Consider the following 20,511-nt stretch of genomic DNA (forward strand, 5'->3'; position numbering starts at 1 on the left):
GCACGTCAGGACTCAAGTGGCGCAGCGTTTTTTGTAGCGGTCGGCGCTTGCGGCCGCCACTCCGTTTTTAATGACTCTATTAAAGAGATTAATAGCATCTATCGTTAAAAAACATCCATGTTTTTTTCATTCTTTACAAATTTAATTAATGTCGATATGGATCTTTTTACCAGACCTGTGTTTAGGCCGGTAAGGATTATGACCGCAGGCGGCAGTAGTATTTTTATTTTATTTTATCGTTATTAAGATACTTCTGCCGACTATTGGACCTGTTAGATTATAATTATGTATTGACGACACGACCTTGCTAACAGCTTTTTTCACTTGATAAACTCTCTTTAAGTATTTGATGTCTTACGTTCTTAGTAACACTTTAACCAAACGTGTCCCCGTTACAAAAGTGAAGCACTCATCTCTCATCAGGAACAACGCTCGACGTTTTATCAAAATCACATTAACAAACAGTATCACGTTTACAAATTGAAAGCTCTTGCGTCAATTTACATTTGTTTAGTTGGAATTACGCAGAACAATACTTTGTCTCCGCACTAGGAATGTAAATTCGTCGTTAGCTTTAGCTTCTCCTCGTATTAAAAGATGAGCCAGCGTAAGTAGAAGTTAAACCAGTGTTAGGAGTCGGCGCACAGTAGATCGACGCCATACAAGCGTTGGGACATAGGATATTTAAATATCCAAATGTCAATTTTTGAAAAACGAGTTATGCCATCGTATTTGTCTTCTTATTAGCTGTTAAAAATGTTACTAGCATTTTCTGATTGGACTCTTACATCGAGAGCTATAGCGCAAAATGTGATTTAAATGTATGGGAAGTGACTTAAAAACTGATGTATCTCGAGATTCCCTTCGCCTTTCGACTTGATTTTTTTATATGGTAATAAGACATATATTTGGCACATTTTCTTCAAACAAACATGGTGCGATAAATGTGCCCGTTTTAAGATACAAGTATAGACCGATTTTTGCAATATCATCTACATATTTATTTATAAGTTTCACATATTTTAATCTCTGAATCTCACTTCAGTGGTGACTCACTGATATGGTCAGGCCATAACTCATTGGTGCACCGATAATATAATCTCTGGAAATAATTATATACTACTAATGAGATAATTTGTTAATTTTTGGTAATTTGTTATTACCTAAATTTTAATGAGGTGATTAGCTATTTTTTTGAAAAATTAGCTAATTACTTATAAAAGACCTTTTTATTGTTTACAATAAGAACTCGAATCGATTTTTAACATACCTACCCTCATTAGTGCCAATTTTGGAAACCATATAAATAGGTGCATTACTTGAAGAGCATTAGTTGTAATTTCATCCTCATCCGAGTGTTGTCATTATGTCTTTTCACGGTTTCGGTACTTACCTCGACCTTTACATTTCTACGTGAAGGTGGTGATATTCGGGACTATAATCAATTATTTACGTCTCTGAAAACCAATAGTGATTTTCAGTTAAGAGACGCAGTTGAAAAGAACTTAAAGAATGGTGTCGTAGATTTTGTTATCGGATCTATGCTAAATGGATGAAATCTTCAAGAAATCAAGAAGCATTTATGCGGAAGTATTCCTCCTGGTTGCAAGCAGATATCAAATGGCCAGAAAATTGGAAAGAGAATGTTATTATACCCGAAGAAGAAATAGACGAGGCATCTGAAGAACCAACAGCGACAACATCCGATTCTTTCACAAATGTTGTGATGAATCCGGAATGTCGGGTTTCCGACGCATCTACATCTACTTCGATAGAAAGCCGCAAACCTTTTGAAGAATTATCGAACAAACAAAAGAAGACGCACAGAATCGAGTTGCAGCTCCTATAGCACGGAAGAAATCGTCTTCTCTGCTCAAACGAGCCTCAAATCATCTGGAAAAAGATGTGGCTGAAATCCTGCAGTACCTTTTAGAAAATCCAGAGCAAGTCTCTAAAGTAAAGCAGTTTATTCAATTTGGAGAAATGAAAGAAATATCATCCCAAAAAGCTTTGGCATTATATGTCACTTTAAGACTATCAAAGTTTCGATACATAACACTAAGAGATTTCAGTGAAAAGGAAGGAATTTGTAAATACCCTAGTTATTATAAACTTCAAGAAGAGAAGAAAAGTGCTACCCTGACAACAGTGCTGTAACAATAACAGAAACTTCTGTTAAGATTAAACTTCAAGCTCTGTTAGATTTAACTGTAAATAGACTTATTCAGTGTTTGGACATAAGTCTTGACAAAGATGAACTCCTGCTAATAAGCAAATGGGGTTTGATGGAGCCTCAAATCAAAGTGTACATCAACAAAAGTCGGATTGTTCAAATCAAGAACTACAAAGCGTGTTCATGGCGAGTCTTGTGCCATTGAAGCTCACAACTCAAGATGGATGTATTATTTGGCAAAACCAACGGCCTTCATCAACGTCTTTCTGCCGACCCATTATGTGGAAGTTCATGAAAGAAACGGAGTTTAATGTTAAAAACGAAATGACTAATATAGAAACAGAAATAGAAAGTTTAAATCCAACGAAATGTGAAAATGCAACTATCAAGCATAAATTGCTCTTGACAATGATAGATGGAAAAGTGGCATCCTATATCTCTGGCACTTCTACAGCAGTTTGCGATTTGTGTAAGGCGCGTCCGAAGGAAATGAACAATATAGAATTGGTTCAGAAAAAACCAGTGGACGAAGATATGTATAAATATGGATTAAGCAGTGTTCATGCATGGATCCGTGCCATGGAATGTTTGCTTCATATAGCATATAGATTAGACATTAAATCTTGGCAATCAAGAGGAGACGATGCCAAAAAATCTGTAGATGAAAGAAAAAAGAACATTCAAGACAGATTCAGAAAAGAAACTGGTTTATTATTAGACGTTGTAAAACAAGGCAGTGGGACGACAAACAACGGAAACTCAGCTAGAAGGTTCTTTCAAGATCCAGCCAAAACTGCTGATATAACTGGACTAGACGTTGCTTTAGTGCAAAGACTTGGTGTGATCCTACAATGTATTTCTTCTGGTGAAAAAATTATTGTAAACAAATTTAATGAATTCTGTATAGATACTGCAAAATGTTTACCAATCTTTATCCATGGTATTATATGCCTGTGAGTATTCATAAGTTGCTTATTCATGGAGCTCATATAATTGAGCATTTGTCTATAGTGCCAATCGGTTTTTTGTCAGAAGAAGCATCTGAAGCGAGAAACAAAGATTTTCGTAAATTTAGAGAGTCTCACTCGAGAAAAAGTAGTAGTATTAATTGTAATGAAGATGTACTTCATAACCTGCTTCTCACTTCAGATCCTTTTTTGACAACCATACGACCAAAATTGGATCGTAACGTAAAGAGAAATATGTTTAAAGAAGTTTATGAAATGATAGTCACAGAAGAAAATCAAGTAGAATTTTGTGACGTTATGAATTTAATATCTGATAGCGATTCTGAAGAATCTGAAATAGAATCTGATGATGATATTTTCTGTGACTAACACTTTCTTTTAGACTATTGATTTTTATGATGCTTTATGATGCTGTTCTTCGTTTTGTTTGTTATATTGAATATTTGTTTTTACTGTTTTTATCATGTCTAAATATTAGTGTCAACCAATTTAAAATTTTGTCCTTACTTTATCATTATGAAATTAGTTATTAGTAAATTGTAGTTAAGTACTTCAATAAATATCTTAGTAATAGAATTGTAGGTATATTTTGATGTTTTTACATATTTTATTATTTGTAATTTATTATTTTTTTAGTAACTAAGCGTGACAATAAAATATTTTTTTGTTTTTCATAAAAAACGACTGCTTTTATTTAATTTAATTTCAGTCAACCATGCGCCTATTTATATGGTTTCCAAAATTGGCACTTATGAGGGTAGGTATGTTAAAAATCGATTCGAGTTCTTATTGTAAACAATAAAAAGGTCTTTTATAAGTAATTAGCTAATTTTCCAAAAAAATAGCTAATCACTTCATTAAAATTTAGGTAATAACAAATTACCAAAAATTAACAAATTATCTCATTAGTAGTATATAATTATTTCCAGAGATTATATTATCGGTGCACCAATGAGTTATGGCCTGACCATATCAGTGAGTCACCACTGAAGTGAGATTCAGAGATAAAATATGTGAAACTTATAAATAAATATGTAGATGATATTGCAAAAATCGGTCTATACTTGTATCTTAAAACGGGCACATTTCTCGCACCATGTTTGTTTGAAGAAAATGTGCCAAATATATGTCTTATTACCATATAAAAAAATCAAGTCGAAAGGCGAAGGGAATCTCGAGATACATCAGTTTTTAAGTCACTTCCCATACATTTAAATCACATTTTGCGCTATAGCTCTCGATGTAAGAGTCCAATCAGAAAATGCTAGTAACATTTTTAACAGCTAATAAGAAGACAAATACGATGGCATAACTCGTTTTTCAAAAATTGACATTTGGATATTTAAATATCCTATGTCCCAACGCTTGTATGGCGTCGATCTACTGTGCGGCGGGGGCGAGCGACTAACTGGATTGGCGCCCCCCTCGGCTGTTCCGCGCGAGCTAGCGCCCAATTTGGCGGCCTGCTCGGGCCTGCACGTTTTTGCACGCATCCCCTTAATATGGACCTTCCGACGAACTCGCAACTACCGACTATAAAACATGCCCCGGCACGCTGTGTAACTTGATTGCGATGAAAAAAACTTCGCCAATAAAAGCGCCAGTTCGATTCTCGAAATCGCTTCCAAAGCATGGGAAAGGTTAATGATCTACAACTTTCCGTTCAGTTGTCCTTTCAGTGCCGTTAATTAAATTTGAATGCAAAGTGGGATTTTCTCCATTTTGCAATCATTACTTGTTTCCGTGCCAACAAAACGAATAGCGTCGTTTTGCTAATAGAAAATCGACTAGGTACCTACACAATTTACCTACTGGCATTACATTTTTCCCGAAGGTATAGCTAAGCTTCGAAATTTAGGAAATGTAGCTGCAGGCTCTTACAAAATTATATATTCAATTCAAAGAAAAAATACAAGCCGACTAACAACATAGTCAAGCAGAATTCCCAAAAGCTGTCCCGCGTGGTCACGGCGCACGCCTGCCTGTCTGCGGAGCCGCGTCGACTTGATCCACTGGTGCTCAGTGGCGTTCCGCCTGCCGACCAGACGGTACGTCCCGACGCTCTCGCGCGCGAACACTACGACTTCAAACACGATCGTATCGTCTACAACTACGATCGCACCACGCTCATTTCGTGTTGCTTTGATTTTTGCTTCATATTTTTCAGTGCGTTTTATTTATTTGTGTTTAGTATCTTTGATATTTTAAAATCGATTCTGTTAAGACGATATTATTACCATAAAAAGCTCCAAGAAGAAGGCTCTCTTTTGTGAGTACAATGTATCGCTACAAAAGATATCCTATTGAACATTAACGATGAGAATACTGAAGATGATACCGCTAACATTCCGTTCGGATAATAAATGCGATTCATGAGATTCACCATTCCGGAAAAATGATATTAAAAATGGGAGGGAAGTCGCCTCCGGGTGCAAAGACGCCCGCAGAAAAAGAGGCGAAGAAAGAAGACAAGAAAGACGCAAAAAAGAAATGGGAGAAATGTGAGGAGCGGTGTCCAGGCGACCCGTGGGCGTACTGTGTGGTGTTATGGTGTGCGTGTGCCATGAGCCTGATCTCGAGCGGGTACAGCCTGTACCGGCAGCAGGGGCTGACGGAGCGCCTGGCGCTGCTGGAGGAGCAGCACGCGGCGCTGCGCTCGGCCGTGCTGGAGCCGCAGCAGCCGCTGGTGGAGCGGCTGCGGCGCGAGGTGCTGGCGCGCCCGCCGCTCGCCTGGCGCCCGCGCCGGAGCATCCGCGACTACGCCGACTGCGTCTGTCCACCAGGCAAGTCACATTACACTTACAATACTCTCAGCATTTAAATATCGTTAAGTTGGTCTTCGAGAACCATAACGTTTGTTTATATCCTCTACGCGTGCTTGTTTAGCAAGCATTACCATTAGTATATTTTAAGTTTTGCGCTGAAGAGAACCAGAAACTTATCGAGTTAATCAGCCTTAGTTGTTCAGCTAAATATACCCAAGTCGCAAAGTCGGAAACAGCACCATTCGGGAGGCTATCTCGAATTCATAAGTTGATTATTGATAATGATTGTGTTATTCATGACTTGATTGAAACACTCGCCACTCATGATTTAAATGAAACTGGTAATTATTTATAATGCATTCATCGCGTCCGATGTTAGTAAAATTTCAAACCCGTAATTTAGTTGATTTTAAATTGGAGGGTCAAAACTATCCGTTTAACAGTAAGTAACACTTCACGCGAGAGGCTGGAGCCAATCTTTTCAGAGCTATTAATTTTTTCCCTCGCGGCCGCAATACGAAGTTAATCCGGAGTTGAAAGCTGTCACTAACCCCATGGTTATCAGGCGGTGGCTCGAGATGGAAAAAATGATAAACGCCGGATGGCGCGAATACGTGTCGGGGTGAGGACTCAGTCTGAGGGTCCCGCACTGAGCCGGGTGAGGCTGGATAATAAAGGAGTTGAGCTTTTATTACGAGTTGTTGTTTGGCCCGATATTGCTGTTGAATTTGAATTATGTCGTTAGTATTCTGCTCGCGGTCCGCCAGTTATATTTTGATGATAACGAATCTTTTGTTTTTGTTTTTATATCTCATAATTTATAATAAAAGAAGTTAGCATTAAAAACGTTTGTTATACATAGCAAGAGTGCTCGGCCGGGGTCATTTTCGTTGTACAATAAAGGTTAATGGGGCGTATCAACAATATTTGAGCTTACGTGTTCAACCGATAATTCGGGTGAGTTAGCGTAATATGGGAGTCGATGGTCCAATCAATAAAACATAGTGGTGCCGGGGTGGTGAACTAGAGCGATAAAAGTGTCGCGTGTCGCTGACAGCGCGCTGTTTATTTGGATTATTGGGTGCTGGAGTGGCGCGCTATTGACGGCTGTGTGCGCGGCGTGCTGTGTGCTGCGCCGGACACGCATTGTGCTCATCCTCTTTGTACTCTTTGCCTAAATACGTAATTGATTCCATTGCAGTGGCTCAAATATACCCAGCGGATATTGAACATTTTTGAAATTAAACTCCATTCAGTTGCTGGAAACATTACAGTTATTTGCATTTCTGAAGCTCGATCATACTCAAAATGTAACGGTAGGGCACATTAACGAGGTAAAAGCCTCGCTGCAAATGATCGACAAACTGATTGGCTCAAATGTCACAACCGCCACTAATACACAATACGAAGATTTAGTAGAATTGATAGTGTGCCGTGCACTCACTACGGAGCCTGTAAATAGCCGTAAGCTCCGACATACCTACGCCTCTAAATAATTGATTGGCTCAGATAATGTATTCAGCAATCATTCAATATTAGAATAGGTAAAGTAGGACAATCTTAAATCGGTTAGTGCGTGGGAGGCAAAGGACATCAAATAGATTCCTATCGTAAGCACATTAAAGGCTGAAGCATGACACGACACACTCCATCTTAAGTTTGCCCAATCCCCGCGCACTGTAAGCGTCCAACAAATTACTATTATGTAAATTATCCTCTATCAACAATATCCCATTAAGTTTGAGTTAATACGTAGTGACTGCTTATTCTCTCAATAATTCCTAAATAAACTGAAGTCTTTAGAAGCCTATGTCAACATTGGCTTGTAAACTTTAATCTGCGCCAGCGATTTATAAGGTGTTTTGGTACATAAATAGTCGCCGCGCGGAGTGCGGACTAATACAGGCTTAGCTTTGTATTGCTTCGTCTGAAACTCACTGGAATTGGTTCAATACTATATACTACATCTTACACGGTAGGTACTCATTTGAGAATTTTTTCAACCTTTTGTTTTATTAAATGTAAAATAACATTCATTGGTAATTCGTACATCCGCAGCGTGTAGCGTATATTTTAGCGAGGCTTCTTATTATCGTCCACGTAGCTCGTTCAAAGAAGAAAATATCCGTAAGTGGTTCTCGGTGGTGCAGTCGGTGGTCTCGGTGGTCTCCCTGTCATTACGTTGGTGTCCCTGTGCGCTCGTTCACACGTGCCATTATGTCCAGTAGTTAGCGCGAGTGACTGGCGCGAGTGCAATTACTGGCGTTTTTGTTCCGCGAGTTAGGCATAACTAATCCGTTCAGTCTAGCTCCATTGTGGACATTTGTGGGCGATATGCACTACTGCAATAAGTGAATGGCCGGTGCGTGTGCTCACTGGTTCATTCATTGTGTACAAAACTACTCCATTTTGTGTAAGGGAAGAGTTTATCGTTTGGTTATTAGAAGTTCTTTTGCATTTTATTACTTTTTGATATACCTAGATACCTACTAAGTTTATTAGCAATGATAAGTCATGAAATATGTTTCATATCTGTATAAAATGAAACCTTGTAATGTGTCTGTAATTTAATAAATTATTATTGAGACTGTAGACAGACATTCATTGACTGGGTTATCCGTTGCCAGCGAGAATAAGTTGAGAATTAATTAAAACACGGTATTAAATCATTTGTCTGACGTTTTCATAACGTTACAAACAAGAGATATGGTTATTTGTTTATCTAAACCACTTGGAATACTGGTATTTGAGTGAGTGCCATAAATTGCTTAATAACTGGTTATCTAAACGAGACAGAATTAGAAAATGAGATATCACATAAATTGGTAATGATGAGTCCCCTTCGGAGCGAGTAGTGTCATCACGACATGCTGCCCGTATGAACACATCAAATAGAATTGTGATTGCCTTATTAATACAATCCAGCGGCGGCTTTCACAGACAGACAAAAACAACTTTATTTCTATTGATGTCACTTTAAGCTAAATGGAATGGTCTACTTCTGAAAATAACACAATTATATAGTATTAATAGAGCTTTTATATACATACGTATTTATTAGATTTTACTTCTTTTTATAAGTAAGTAGGTATATATTATTCCCTTGATAGAAAAGTGAAGAATTATGAACCGCTATTAAAAATGATCATCATCTATACTATGCAATGCGTAGTCGATATAGAACTTCTGGTTTAACCGCAGTGCACAGCCAGCTAAGCACCCAGCCAACAAATTAGCGATCTTATTAGATAATTGAAATGAACGATAATCGCGTGATTTGCCGCACTATCGTTACATAATCAGCTGTTACTGCCATGCTATCAGAGGCTGGTGCATTTTGCATACATGCATGCTAACCACTCATCTTTCTTCTGATGTTCAGATAAGCACTACGTTAAGTGTTAGCCCTGCTACCTAGGACCAAGATAAATTCATTGGTCTACGTGATTCTTGTTTAAATATGTATTTTTTTGAGAATGGGAAAATATTGCATCTAGCGTTTTTTTTTTCGATTTTTTTCTGTATAATTGTCGTAAAAAACAGCTCATTTTGAACAGAATTTAGGTACTAATTGAAAATATAAAAAGTACGACTTACACATGTTATGCACAGACATAGTATATCAACTGTCGTGTTTAATATTCCATTAAAATATATTACTAACTGGGAAAATCTGTTGTAAATAAATCAGTGCTTAAAGTATAAGCAGGGATTACACAATGTTCGACAAAGCCCAGGAGACCAGCCGGCTTCCGCGCTTTCACTTCATGTCGATACTACACGATTGATAGACGACTACTAACACACTTATATCGATCACCAGGTCTAGACTACCATTCCCAAGTCGAACAGCCCTAATGTAGTTAGTAGAAAAAGGCAGCAATATCAATTTACTATAGTTAATTCGGCAATCTATTTAGATTGATCCACCGCGACATTGATACGAATCGCTTCAGCGTTGCGGTGGGCGGGTCACGGCGGCGCTCGGACTGAAGGCTTCAAAACCGCCCTATTTATACACTTTCCACGAAATTTAACCTGCTTAGTATTCAGAATTTCCTTTGAAAATAATTTAAAAGAACGTGCTACTATTTGTATATTTATAAAAACGGTAGGAGGATAACAAATACCATTGAAAGTTTAATTTAGAATGTTCGATAATGAATTGTAAGAAAGAAAGTAATGACTTTACTATCACCACCATTTTTTTCCAAGTTTTCTCTGTCATTATTTTTAAATTATAATGTCAGGCAATATGGGATATTTGTGATGCAAAAACCCTAATATCTATGATCAGCTATGCGGCATAATATGCGTGCGCCCCTGGCCGCGGCTCAATCGCATCTAATTGAATATTTACCGAGCGTCGCGGGCACATTACACGCGACTGACATCAAGGAAATTACACCTACCCTCATATCTACGCCGTTTGTTTGTTCCTAATCAAAATGATGTCTGTTTGATTTCCAAAGACAATATTGGTAATTGCAGCTTTTTATAAAATGTGGATTTATGCAAATCTTTTGAAGATAAAGAGTATAAATATTTAAATATGGCGATGAGAAAGTCTGTTTGTGGATCGTATTGTAAACCAACTTAATAGCTTTCTATCGCGTAAATCAAAATACCGCTATCGGACCAAGAAGATAAAGTTGTGGGGACACCGAGTTTTCTCGAGAACACGAAATGCAAACTCCACACAATTTTTGTTCAGTACTTGAATCAAGGACCACAGAATGTCCACAGTCTTCAAGCCACGATTTATTTCCATCGTGTAGTTCGTCACCTCGCAATAAGTTACGCGATATGCCAGTCCTCACAGTTCCTGGTAGCTGTACACTAATATTACTCGCAGTGACCTGATCCGGCAGTTCCGCGTCTTATAATTGCAGAAAGTGTCCATTCTGGCCGCGTCTAGCGTATATCATCTGTTGACAGCTGCGAAACTGTTACTCCACTAGGTATTCAAATTATTTCTATTTAAAGACGGTCCAGCTGTGAGCACGCCGCGTTTACATCCGATCGACACTAATAGGTATTTGTGACAGTTATTTTGCGGAGACGAATACTATATCTAAATTGTACTACATAACTCTGGTAAAACATACAATTAAAAGTACATATCTTTCTTTATAATATTACCTGCTTCAGTAAAGTCCTCAGTCGCATTTACTCAGTTAATGAGATCATATCCCTTAATATAAAATCGTTTTCTATGCTACATAGCCTGCGTTATATGTATGAAATCCATAAGATGCAGCACCTGTCCATTACACGCGGTTGGAAGTTGTGCGGGAAGATACTACAGCAAGATACTGCGGCGCGGTGCGGTGCGGTGCAACCCTCCACTGCTCCCGGCGGAGTCGCGATGCGGTGCAAGTCACACGCGAATGCGACTTGCAATAGGTACAGAGTAGCAACATGCTGATAAAAACTCCGCTCCTAAATCATCATAATTTACAGTAATATTATTATTCACATTTTATGGAAATTATCTTGAAATTTCAAATCACTTATGTTTATTCAGGAACTCATTAACATAGCCGGAAAACGTCCAGATTTTGATATTAAATTGACATGAAAATTTCCTAATTTGTATAATAAAAAGGCGTTCGTTATCCGCTGAGCCTGTGTGCGGGAGCTGTGGTCGTGGTGGAATCTGTAGCGTGGTGGGTAATGGCGGCGTGTCGATCTAATTGATTCGTCGCCCGCCACGTCGCGCGTACGTGCCGCGTCTGTGCCGCTCTAATACCGACACATTCTACCAATATTATTTATTAAATATCTCAATACCATCTCTAAAAATAACTATAACTTGTAAGTATATCAACGAGTTCCACAGCACCGCGATAAAATGTCGTCTAATGGGTGGAAAGCCACCGCTAATAGAAGCCTAACCTAATTGATTACCACGCGAGTATTAACTCGCGCTACATTAATAGAGTAAGATGCTGTTATCTCAAACGTGGTAATTATACGCTGATAATTGTAAAACATTGGGTCGGACGCGGGGAAAGTTCGTAAGCTTGTAGCTGCAGACTTAGTAAATTGATTCCTAGGAGACTGAACTTTAAAGTTGATACTAACACACTTATCACGTTCCGCTCTACGCTCTAGATACGCGATCTACGTGGAATTGATTATTTAATAACTTCACCTAACACACAGGGTAACCTAATAACATTAGGTAGTTCTGTGAATTATAACTAATCTGTTTGGGGTATACCTTTGAGACAGAGTTTAAGGGAGTTAAGAATTTGTAATTAATAACTGATGTTTAGTGATTGTGTTTCATTTAATTTCATATCAAACATACTCTGTAACTTTTACCAAATACACTTAATGAGTGTAGAGCAATTGAGAAGCAATAAACATCTGTGTGAGTATCAAATTGAATGGGATTCAAAGTAAAGTAAGTGTGAAGGCGTGTTGGTGAGCGATGAGCGCTCTATGTGGTGTTGATTGCTTTATTACTGCTGGGAAAGTTTACAACTGTTGAGTAGCTGCTAGTTATTGATACCGAAGTCTCACAACTGCTGCGAAGCTGTAAACTAAAGCTCGGCTTCATTTACATCTGATACTCTAATCATGCTTAAGGTGTTTTGATGTAAGTCAAGATTACTCCATCAATTTTAGAAATACGTAGGTATATATTACTTAAGTCAAGTTAATTCAAAATTGGTTCACATTAGCCAAATAAAACTTGGATCTGAAATGTATGAAATTTTGAAAAAAATGTTAAATCTACACTGGCTGGCATCAATATTGGTTTGTTCCGAGCTCGCGCTTTTAATAGCGGCATGTTTGTGCTGCAAATATAAAGTTATACAAGTAACAAGCCTGTTCAATCGCGAGGTGGTGAGAAAGTACAACATCCAAGGAAAATTAATAACTTTACCTTGTGGGGAAAGCGGTTGTAATGTCAGAGCGTGTTCCAAGTAATTGATTCGTCCGCTGCGTACGCGCCTGCCCTACCAAGCACCACGCTACTGCAATGTTAACGAACACGCATTACTGAACGATACAAAAACACACGCTTGAACTTGAGAAACTTATTTACACAACATTTTCTATAAAATATTTTCAACGCGATTTTGTCTTTATTGAATTTATCGCGCAGTGACTACGCCGTAGCAATTGAAAATGAACTTTCGAAATTTTTACTGAAGTTGCACTTTAAACTGAGAAAATATTGACTTAGTTATTTCATGTGAGACGTAGATTCTTACTCAAGTGGTAAATCAAATACTCATAATACAAAGTAAATAGGTGCGTGCCTACTAATATAGTTAAACAGTGGAAACAAAAAGGGCAGTGATGCTCATAAGCGTGTTGACTCAATCAATTGTCGAGCATCGAGCACGGCTCGAGTTACGTGCCTCCGTAATTGAGTGCTCACATTACTGGGCAGGACAGTGCAGAAGGTCGGCTCAGGTGAGACGTGATGATGGCACATTTTTGGATTGGATTTGAAGTGTGTATTCTAGGTCATGCCATTGATGCTGGAAGTATTTCTGACTTAACAGTTTAGGACTTGCTACACTGGTTCGTGAAGGTTCGTGAAAATACATGACATACAAAATTATAAGAGATGCTAATGTTTTACAAACAATTTAATAATAGAATGTACATAATTACAACAGCCATCTCTTCTTTTGCAGTTTCTATGTGGTAATAATTGATATTTCAATGGTTTTTTAAATGTGTTAGTTCTTTGTGTGATCCATTAAATTATTTTAAGGAATACATTATGAAGTGTACACCTTCTCCTTAAACCTGGCTGGTGCGTCGCTGTATCGTCCGTGAGCTCCTAATTAATGTCTTACGTATACGATACGTTTGTTCACTTAAAATTCTTGGGTTTGTTGACTCTGTAATAGGGAAATTGCTTTCGATGCGCCTCTTCTATTGTTGCTTGATACGTTTCAATTAAATTGTCTCTTTGTTTAATTCCCTTAATTAAAATTCTAAGCTCGCCTGTTTGATTGCTTCCCCTCATTCCTTCGTAATTGTATTTTTTTCGGGAGTTTTTTTTTAGGTTTGTTTTTGGTAGATACGTTTATTCTAACAGAAACAAATAACATTTGAAATGTATTCTCTATTTTGAATTGGCTCCACGATTCAGTGCACCAAAATAACATAACATGTTAATTACACCAAAATAATTAAATGATCTAATACCCATAACTTTTCGTTCGTCTATGAAAGTTCTCATGAACTTTTAACACCCACTATTAATGTTATGTAGTAAACAAAGACGGATAATCTGAAAAGCATACATATTCCCTATGCTTGTACGTATACCTACATTGCGTGTCATCGCCGTGAGCAGTTGTCTGCTAATGGCGTTAACAAGCGGTGGAAGGTGTGCACTGCGATACTGTCATTAAGCTTCGTTAGCCTTCAGGTAACATGCAGAGACCAAGAACTAATGCCAGGAAATATTTGCCTAAGGAATGTTAACAGCGTGGCTTTGACAAAAACTAATATTTACTGATTTATGCAATTTTGTATCAATAACAAGACTTAAAGTGCCTTTGTCCAGCTATGGATGTCTTTCGGCTGAAACAACGACAACATGTCAAATTGTTATCAGGTAAAAATTCCTTCGTTTTATATGTTTGTTTGTTGTTAATACTGACACGTATTTGTGCATGTGTTCGCAGCGCGCGGCTGGATATTTAACGTAAGCTGTTAGCCGGTAATAGACGCGGATATCGCGCGTTACTCGCACTTTATATTAATAGTCCTGCACTCACGTAGTGCAGCGCGTGCGCCCTACGTGCAGCCATTTGTGCGATACCCGTGTTATGACTGCAATTACGTTTATTTACGAATAAACTTTATTTAGACCTTCCTGAAGCTGTAAATAAATCGTGCACTGCAACTTGCATTTACAAGTTTCGGTAAAAGTTGCAATTGCAACAATCGGTTCAAAGGTCTAGGTATTAAAATTTTCGCTTAATCTTATAAATTGATCTGCATTGCCCGTAGGGATATCTTTGATCGAACTAGTACCACACAATTACACTGCTTACAATAAATTGATTTATATTAGTTCCACGTTGAAACAAGCACTTACAACCACTCAATTATGCGTGGAGTAATGTTAGAAATAGTTGGAATTAATTAACTTGCCCTACGTTGGGGTAACTCGTTGTTTGGCGTGGTATCGGTAGATCGGCGCGGGCGCACGTGCTCTAATGTCCCGCCAGACGGCCGCGTAGACTGACCACGTGCGTGCTGAAGTGTTGTAATCGCGGCTACACTTGCAATATTCATTAGGTAGGTACTGTCATTTGTGACGGAGAAAACCATTGCACTCTACTGAAGCAGCTGAAGGAAACATTCCAAAATTACATTGTTCGTGTAGTTACTAATTCTTTATTGGCCAGTCGCTATAATTCAATTCATATCCTGATCAAAGATTTAAGTAACTTGTTTATGTTTTATTTTACATTAAAAAATAACAACGCACAGTCAATGATTTGTCAAAAGTGCAACTAAAATATGATTAAAACTGCACCCCTTCAACTCAGAGCCATCAATCAGAAAAACGAACATGTGTACACAATGACATGCAGATTGTAGCGACAGACATGTGTCTCGACCCGGGCGCGCTCGCCACTTGCCCGCTCGGAACTGCGGCAAGCGTTATTCAATCCCAGCGGTACATTTATCACGTACGGCTCTAAAACAAATCCTTTCGAGGCTCGTAAAACGCTCATAAAAATAAAAGCGAGTCGCCATCATGGTAGCACATTGATAGGCGCGACACGACCACATCTGTTTGTTTTATTTTTCCACGTTGATTGCTTGTTTGCGCAGCGTGGCGAGCTAACGACGCCTCTGTAACTACGCAATGGTTACAGATTAACTATTAGCTGAATTTGAGTCGTTAAGCCGCATTGTTGTTTTAAGCTTTTATTTCGCTTGCATTATAATTGTATTAAGTTTTTATTTCGTTGGGTCCGAATTGCAGTTTGGAATTTTATTGGCGCTCCTGTGGGAGGGTCAGTAAAACGAATGTTCGTCGGTTTCCTGTTGGCAGTAAAGATTACGGCTGAGCTTCTGTATCGAGGTCCTGAATGTCTTAATAATGAAGATGGATGCCTCTTCACTTAATTTGTGTTTAACGATGTTAACATCAGAGTACGCAATAATGCGGTCCTGTGCCAAATATCTAATTTCATTACTCGTTTGGTTGCAACCATTCTTATAAATGTTGCTGGTGTCAGAACGCAAATCTTATGATGAAGGAATACAACGAGAAATGTTAACTAGTTAATAATTTGGCAGTCGTACGAGTTACTAAACAGGTCCCAAATAAAATTGCAAGTACACCATTTGTATAAATTGGCTGCGTATGTAGATACTTCCAAAAATTTCTCACACATTCGCAGTATGGCGGGCGAGTTGGCACGGATGGCGCGCCTCAGTTTGGCTAACCGATGCTATTCAGCACAGACTAGATACGCACAGACAACCAGCATTGTACTTCTGGCTTGTTTTATTTCAAAATCCAATCTCATTTGCGTTATATTGATACCAGAGATTGGGAATGAAGCAATAGAATAAAAAGCCCAGACTTCTGTGTTAAGGGTTTAGGTCTCAGCTTTTTTGGAAGTTACCTATCTCATACTCATACATAATCTCATTGATACCCTAGTAACACATTTTGTACTTATCTGGCCGATTACATTGAAACAACGATTTGATTCAACAATTGCATTATTGCAAGTATCCCTTCTTTCGCATGTTCTATGGCACCCCAACCCTACCAATGACCTGAGAATCACGCCCTTTTGAAAAAAAGGGGTGCCTTCCACTGCGGCGCTGCAACCCTTCTATTTAATAGGACTGTTTTGTTTTGATCGCACCGTTGTGTCAATAGTTTAACTGCAGTTTAAAATTAGAGTTCGGCTTTACGAGTTTGTTTTGTACATACTCCAATAGAGATGTTCGATTGTTTGTTTATTTTGGTTACATCTTTCTGTGGGAGTTGATACGGCTGAACAACTTTTTTATAAAACCAAAATTGCTTGAATATTTTATTTGCAGCTGAGTGTACTTGTCATTGTATCATGTTTATGTTAATATCTGTTTAACACTCCATTTAAATTCGTGCAGCATTGAATTACGGCTGCATACATTATCGTCACCTGTATTGTTAGTGAGCCGAGACGAACGATCTAGGTACACCTTGCTCATATGTGAGTTCGTACGTAATGTTATTATGCTGTTTTTATAAACAAGGTGTGCAGGGTGCGTCCCGCGTGATCGCGCGCAGCTGCCCCGTGCGTAGTGCACGCATGTTGTCCGAAGCACATTTGCATGATAAAATGCCCAGCCGCCCAGCCGGCCCACTGTGTACACAACCGCGCGGAGTTGCCACCGCTCACCGCATGTTATTGTTGCACACACTTTTATTCCACATTCAATCGACACACTCCTTTGTGAATATTAAGTTGTATTTAAATAATTGAAATAGTTCCCCAGCCGATTGTAATTGCGTATGTATAAAGTTTTTTATTTCTGCATCCATTAAAATTGATACGCGACTGCGGTGGGTCTATAAAAACGATTAAATAAACTTAAATACAGGTTACACAGCTTCTGTAATGAACATAAATAAACGAACAGCTAACAGTTTAAGCCTCTGCACCGTATAAATAAGCAAACTGGATTTAGTTTATGTATTTATTTTGAATCACGGGATACTTCAGTTTTATTTGCTCCGATACAAACAAACGTACAGACGAAACAATCCAATTTTAAAATACACTTCCCAATAAAACGAGCGACGACTGCGGCTCACGTTCAAATGAAGTGAATCAATCAGCTGATTGCTCTCAAACGGAGCTGTATCAATCTAAATTCCTAACTTTACAATTCTACGAACGAGCTGCACAACACACTATTAAAATTTGTTGAACATTGCGTCATTACCGCCAACTATTTACCTACCACGTACAGTGGAACTCGAGCCAAAATACCCATACTTACTACTAACTTAGATTTGTACTTTATTTAAGGAATAATGGAAGACCTTATTTGATTATAAGATTGATATCCAGCTTTCAAGTATCAAATGAAATAGATTTGAGATTAGATGACACAATTATACGCATACCGTTCTAGTGAGTAACTACTCTATAGCCATAAGGCTTGGAAAGTCCTTGTGAAACAATTTACATATCAGTTGGTGCAGAGGCTTTGTTGCGAGATATTCCGGATCTCGGTTATTATCGCTATGCAAATACACGTTTTGGATAGAGATTAATAGTTTATTTAATCTGCGCTGACGCGGGGAGTTGCGAAACCTTTGAGGAAATCCCTTTATTGTCTCAGCTGGAGTCTCGGCGCGCCCCGCTTACTAATGCGCTCCGGCTGCACGCTGCAATACGCTTTACTGCAGTTTAGAAAATACTTTCAACTTCCCATTGCGGAAAAACTACTCAGCTAAAATTTACAAATTACTCGTGCGTAGGGTTATTCGGGACCTATCTATAATGAGTTCGGTTTCAAGTTGTTTACAGTTTCGAGTGAATAAGTAAACATGAAAACATTTAACCCATCCCAAATTGTAACAGTGAGGATCCACTTCGTAAGTGCCATTAGGAGAGGTGTTCCACCACCATAACACATCGAGCCCCGCGTATCGAAAGCCATTCGTTCCGCGAGTGTGTTCAATGAGGCGCGGCGTGTATGTCGCGCTCCATGCCGCAGTCGCGCGATACCGCCCGCACTGACCCGCCGATGTAATAAACCTTATTTTATGTTTTCATTTATGCAGCGTCGCCTCGTCAACCACTCACACGCCTCGAATTCACTTCGTCACACTTATTGAAAACCCGACTCGTTATGTGTCGTGTTCTTTTATCTCCTTTACATAATGGATATCTACCTACCTACGTTTATTTTCATTTTATTATGTGTGAACTGACAAAAAGAACTTTTAAGCCGAGTTGTCAACAAGTTCCAGTTTCCTCAAAAAGAAAACAAACTTTTTACCATCACCTCTAAAAGTCGAGCGCGGCGGCGGCGCCACTAAACCCTAGTTTGACTAATGAACTCCCGCAGTGACTAATGAACCTTAATGACTAGTTAATTCTAAAGCAGTGGTTCAACAACTCGGCGCGGTATTTTATGCGCGCGCGAACTATTCCCACTACTTTGTGGACCGCGCACATTAGTCGACAACTCGAGCGTTGTAATGTAACGCATACAGGGCGTCTCCACATTCAGGGAAACGACAAAATCAATGGATCGTTTCGTACGACTTCCGTGCTTAATGTATCGATATATTACACGAACGACAGATGTTGGCAATAGTTTTAAAACTACAGACAACATATTCACTTGACTAAAGAGATGCAATGACCGAGGACATAATATAGAATGGAACATGTGGACCACTGACATAGGCAATACAAAATGTGGCCTCCTTGCATGACATTAGACATCTAACGCATCCCGCACATTGAATAATGTAAATGAGCCATTAGGCAGGCGTGCATTACCCAGCATTGTGCACGATACAATGGCGACGACGCGTTACGTCTGAACTCGCTACTAGACGACACTTGCGCCGCCCTGAAAGCCTGTCTCATTTTTATTGTGCCTGGTAACATAGGAGGCCGTAAGCAGGATTAGCTTTACGCTTAATATATGAAAGTATTACCGACACAATACGCTGTAATTGCTTTTATCCTGAGTTATTTCCTACATTTCCGCTAGATTCTGTACTAAGAAATACAACACTACTGCGGAATGTTTTGATCTCATAAACCATCAGAGCCTTTCAAAATAAATAGATTGCTAAACTGTGCAGCATGGTAACCCTGTCGGAATTGGCAACACATACTTCGTTACTGGAGAACAGTCGTATGTTTTATTGAATTTGTCTTCAATTCCTCCACATAAGAGCATTACAAGGAATCTTTGTTTGACAATGATTTACGACGCGATGTCTTTAAAGGGCTCAGTTAATTTATTATACTTTTGTTTCATCCGACCTTTTGTTTGGGAGGACTTTATTTTTGTGACGTTTTTGTACATGTGCGTGTCACGTACGTATAATACATTCATTGTTTGCATAAAGTCTCATCATTATTTAGAATTTCACCAGCGTAACGTCCAAAGCGGGTTTTGTGTCATGCCATTTAAATAAAACCATTTAAACAGCTAAGCGATGTGAATACATCCACGTTTTTAATTCAGTGGAAGTTGTCTAAAGTGCGATGTTGTAGCTCATTGACGATCCGTTACAATAGTGCATTGACAATTGACGCATAACGAGCACATACAATAACCCATATCATCAATTGTCTGTCAAAACTTACACATTTTATAACAATAGCAACCGATACTATAGAGATAGGTGTGTCACTTCATTCGTGAATTGAAAATAAATAGCCTTTTAACCAACCCCTTTAATCTTCAAAGAGTAACTAGTTTCGTTTGTATTTGCAAATCGAAATCAAATGCAGCGCTCATTTTTCATCCCCAAATTTAATAGTGTTGTAATCTGGTCCCGCCGGGGGACACAGTATTAACGTGCTTAACTCTACGGGTATAAACGATTCGGCTCGTTCGAGGAGCT

General features: G+C 38.7%; 1 protein-coding gene across 16 annotated transcripts in view; it reads left to right on the forward strand.

Annotated features, from left to right (window-relative positions):
- LOC110378404 (collagen alpha chain CG42342) overlaps positions 1-20,511 on the forward strand; it is a 285,873-nt gene that overhangs the window by 140,925 nt on the left and 124,437 nt on the right. For 2 of the 16 annotated variants that reach the window (XM_049837114.2, XM_049837119.2), the window contains exon 1: positions 5,045-5,924. The exons of 3 other annotated variants lie outside the window; for them this stretch is intronic. In XM_049837114.2, the coding sequence (XP_049693071.1) occupies positions 5,537-5,924 (388 nt within the window). In that variant the 5' untranslated portion in view covers positions 5,045-5,536. Of the gene's footprint in view, positions 1-5,037; positions 5,925-20,511 lie in introns of those variants that run through there. 11 more of the 16 variants (XM_049837113.2, XM_049837125.2, XM_049837115.2 and 8 more) reach the window with 9 other exon arrangements.

The sequence above is a fragment of the Helicoverpa armigera genome, chromosome 14 (genome assembly GCF_030705265.1).
Source record: "Helicoverpa armigera isolate CAAS_96S chromosome 14, ASM3070526v1, whole genome shotgun sequence".
Taxonomy (NCBI): Eukaryota; Metazoa; Arthropoda; class Insecta; order Lepidoptera; family Noctuidae; genus Helicoverpa; species Helicoverpa armigera.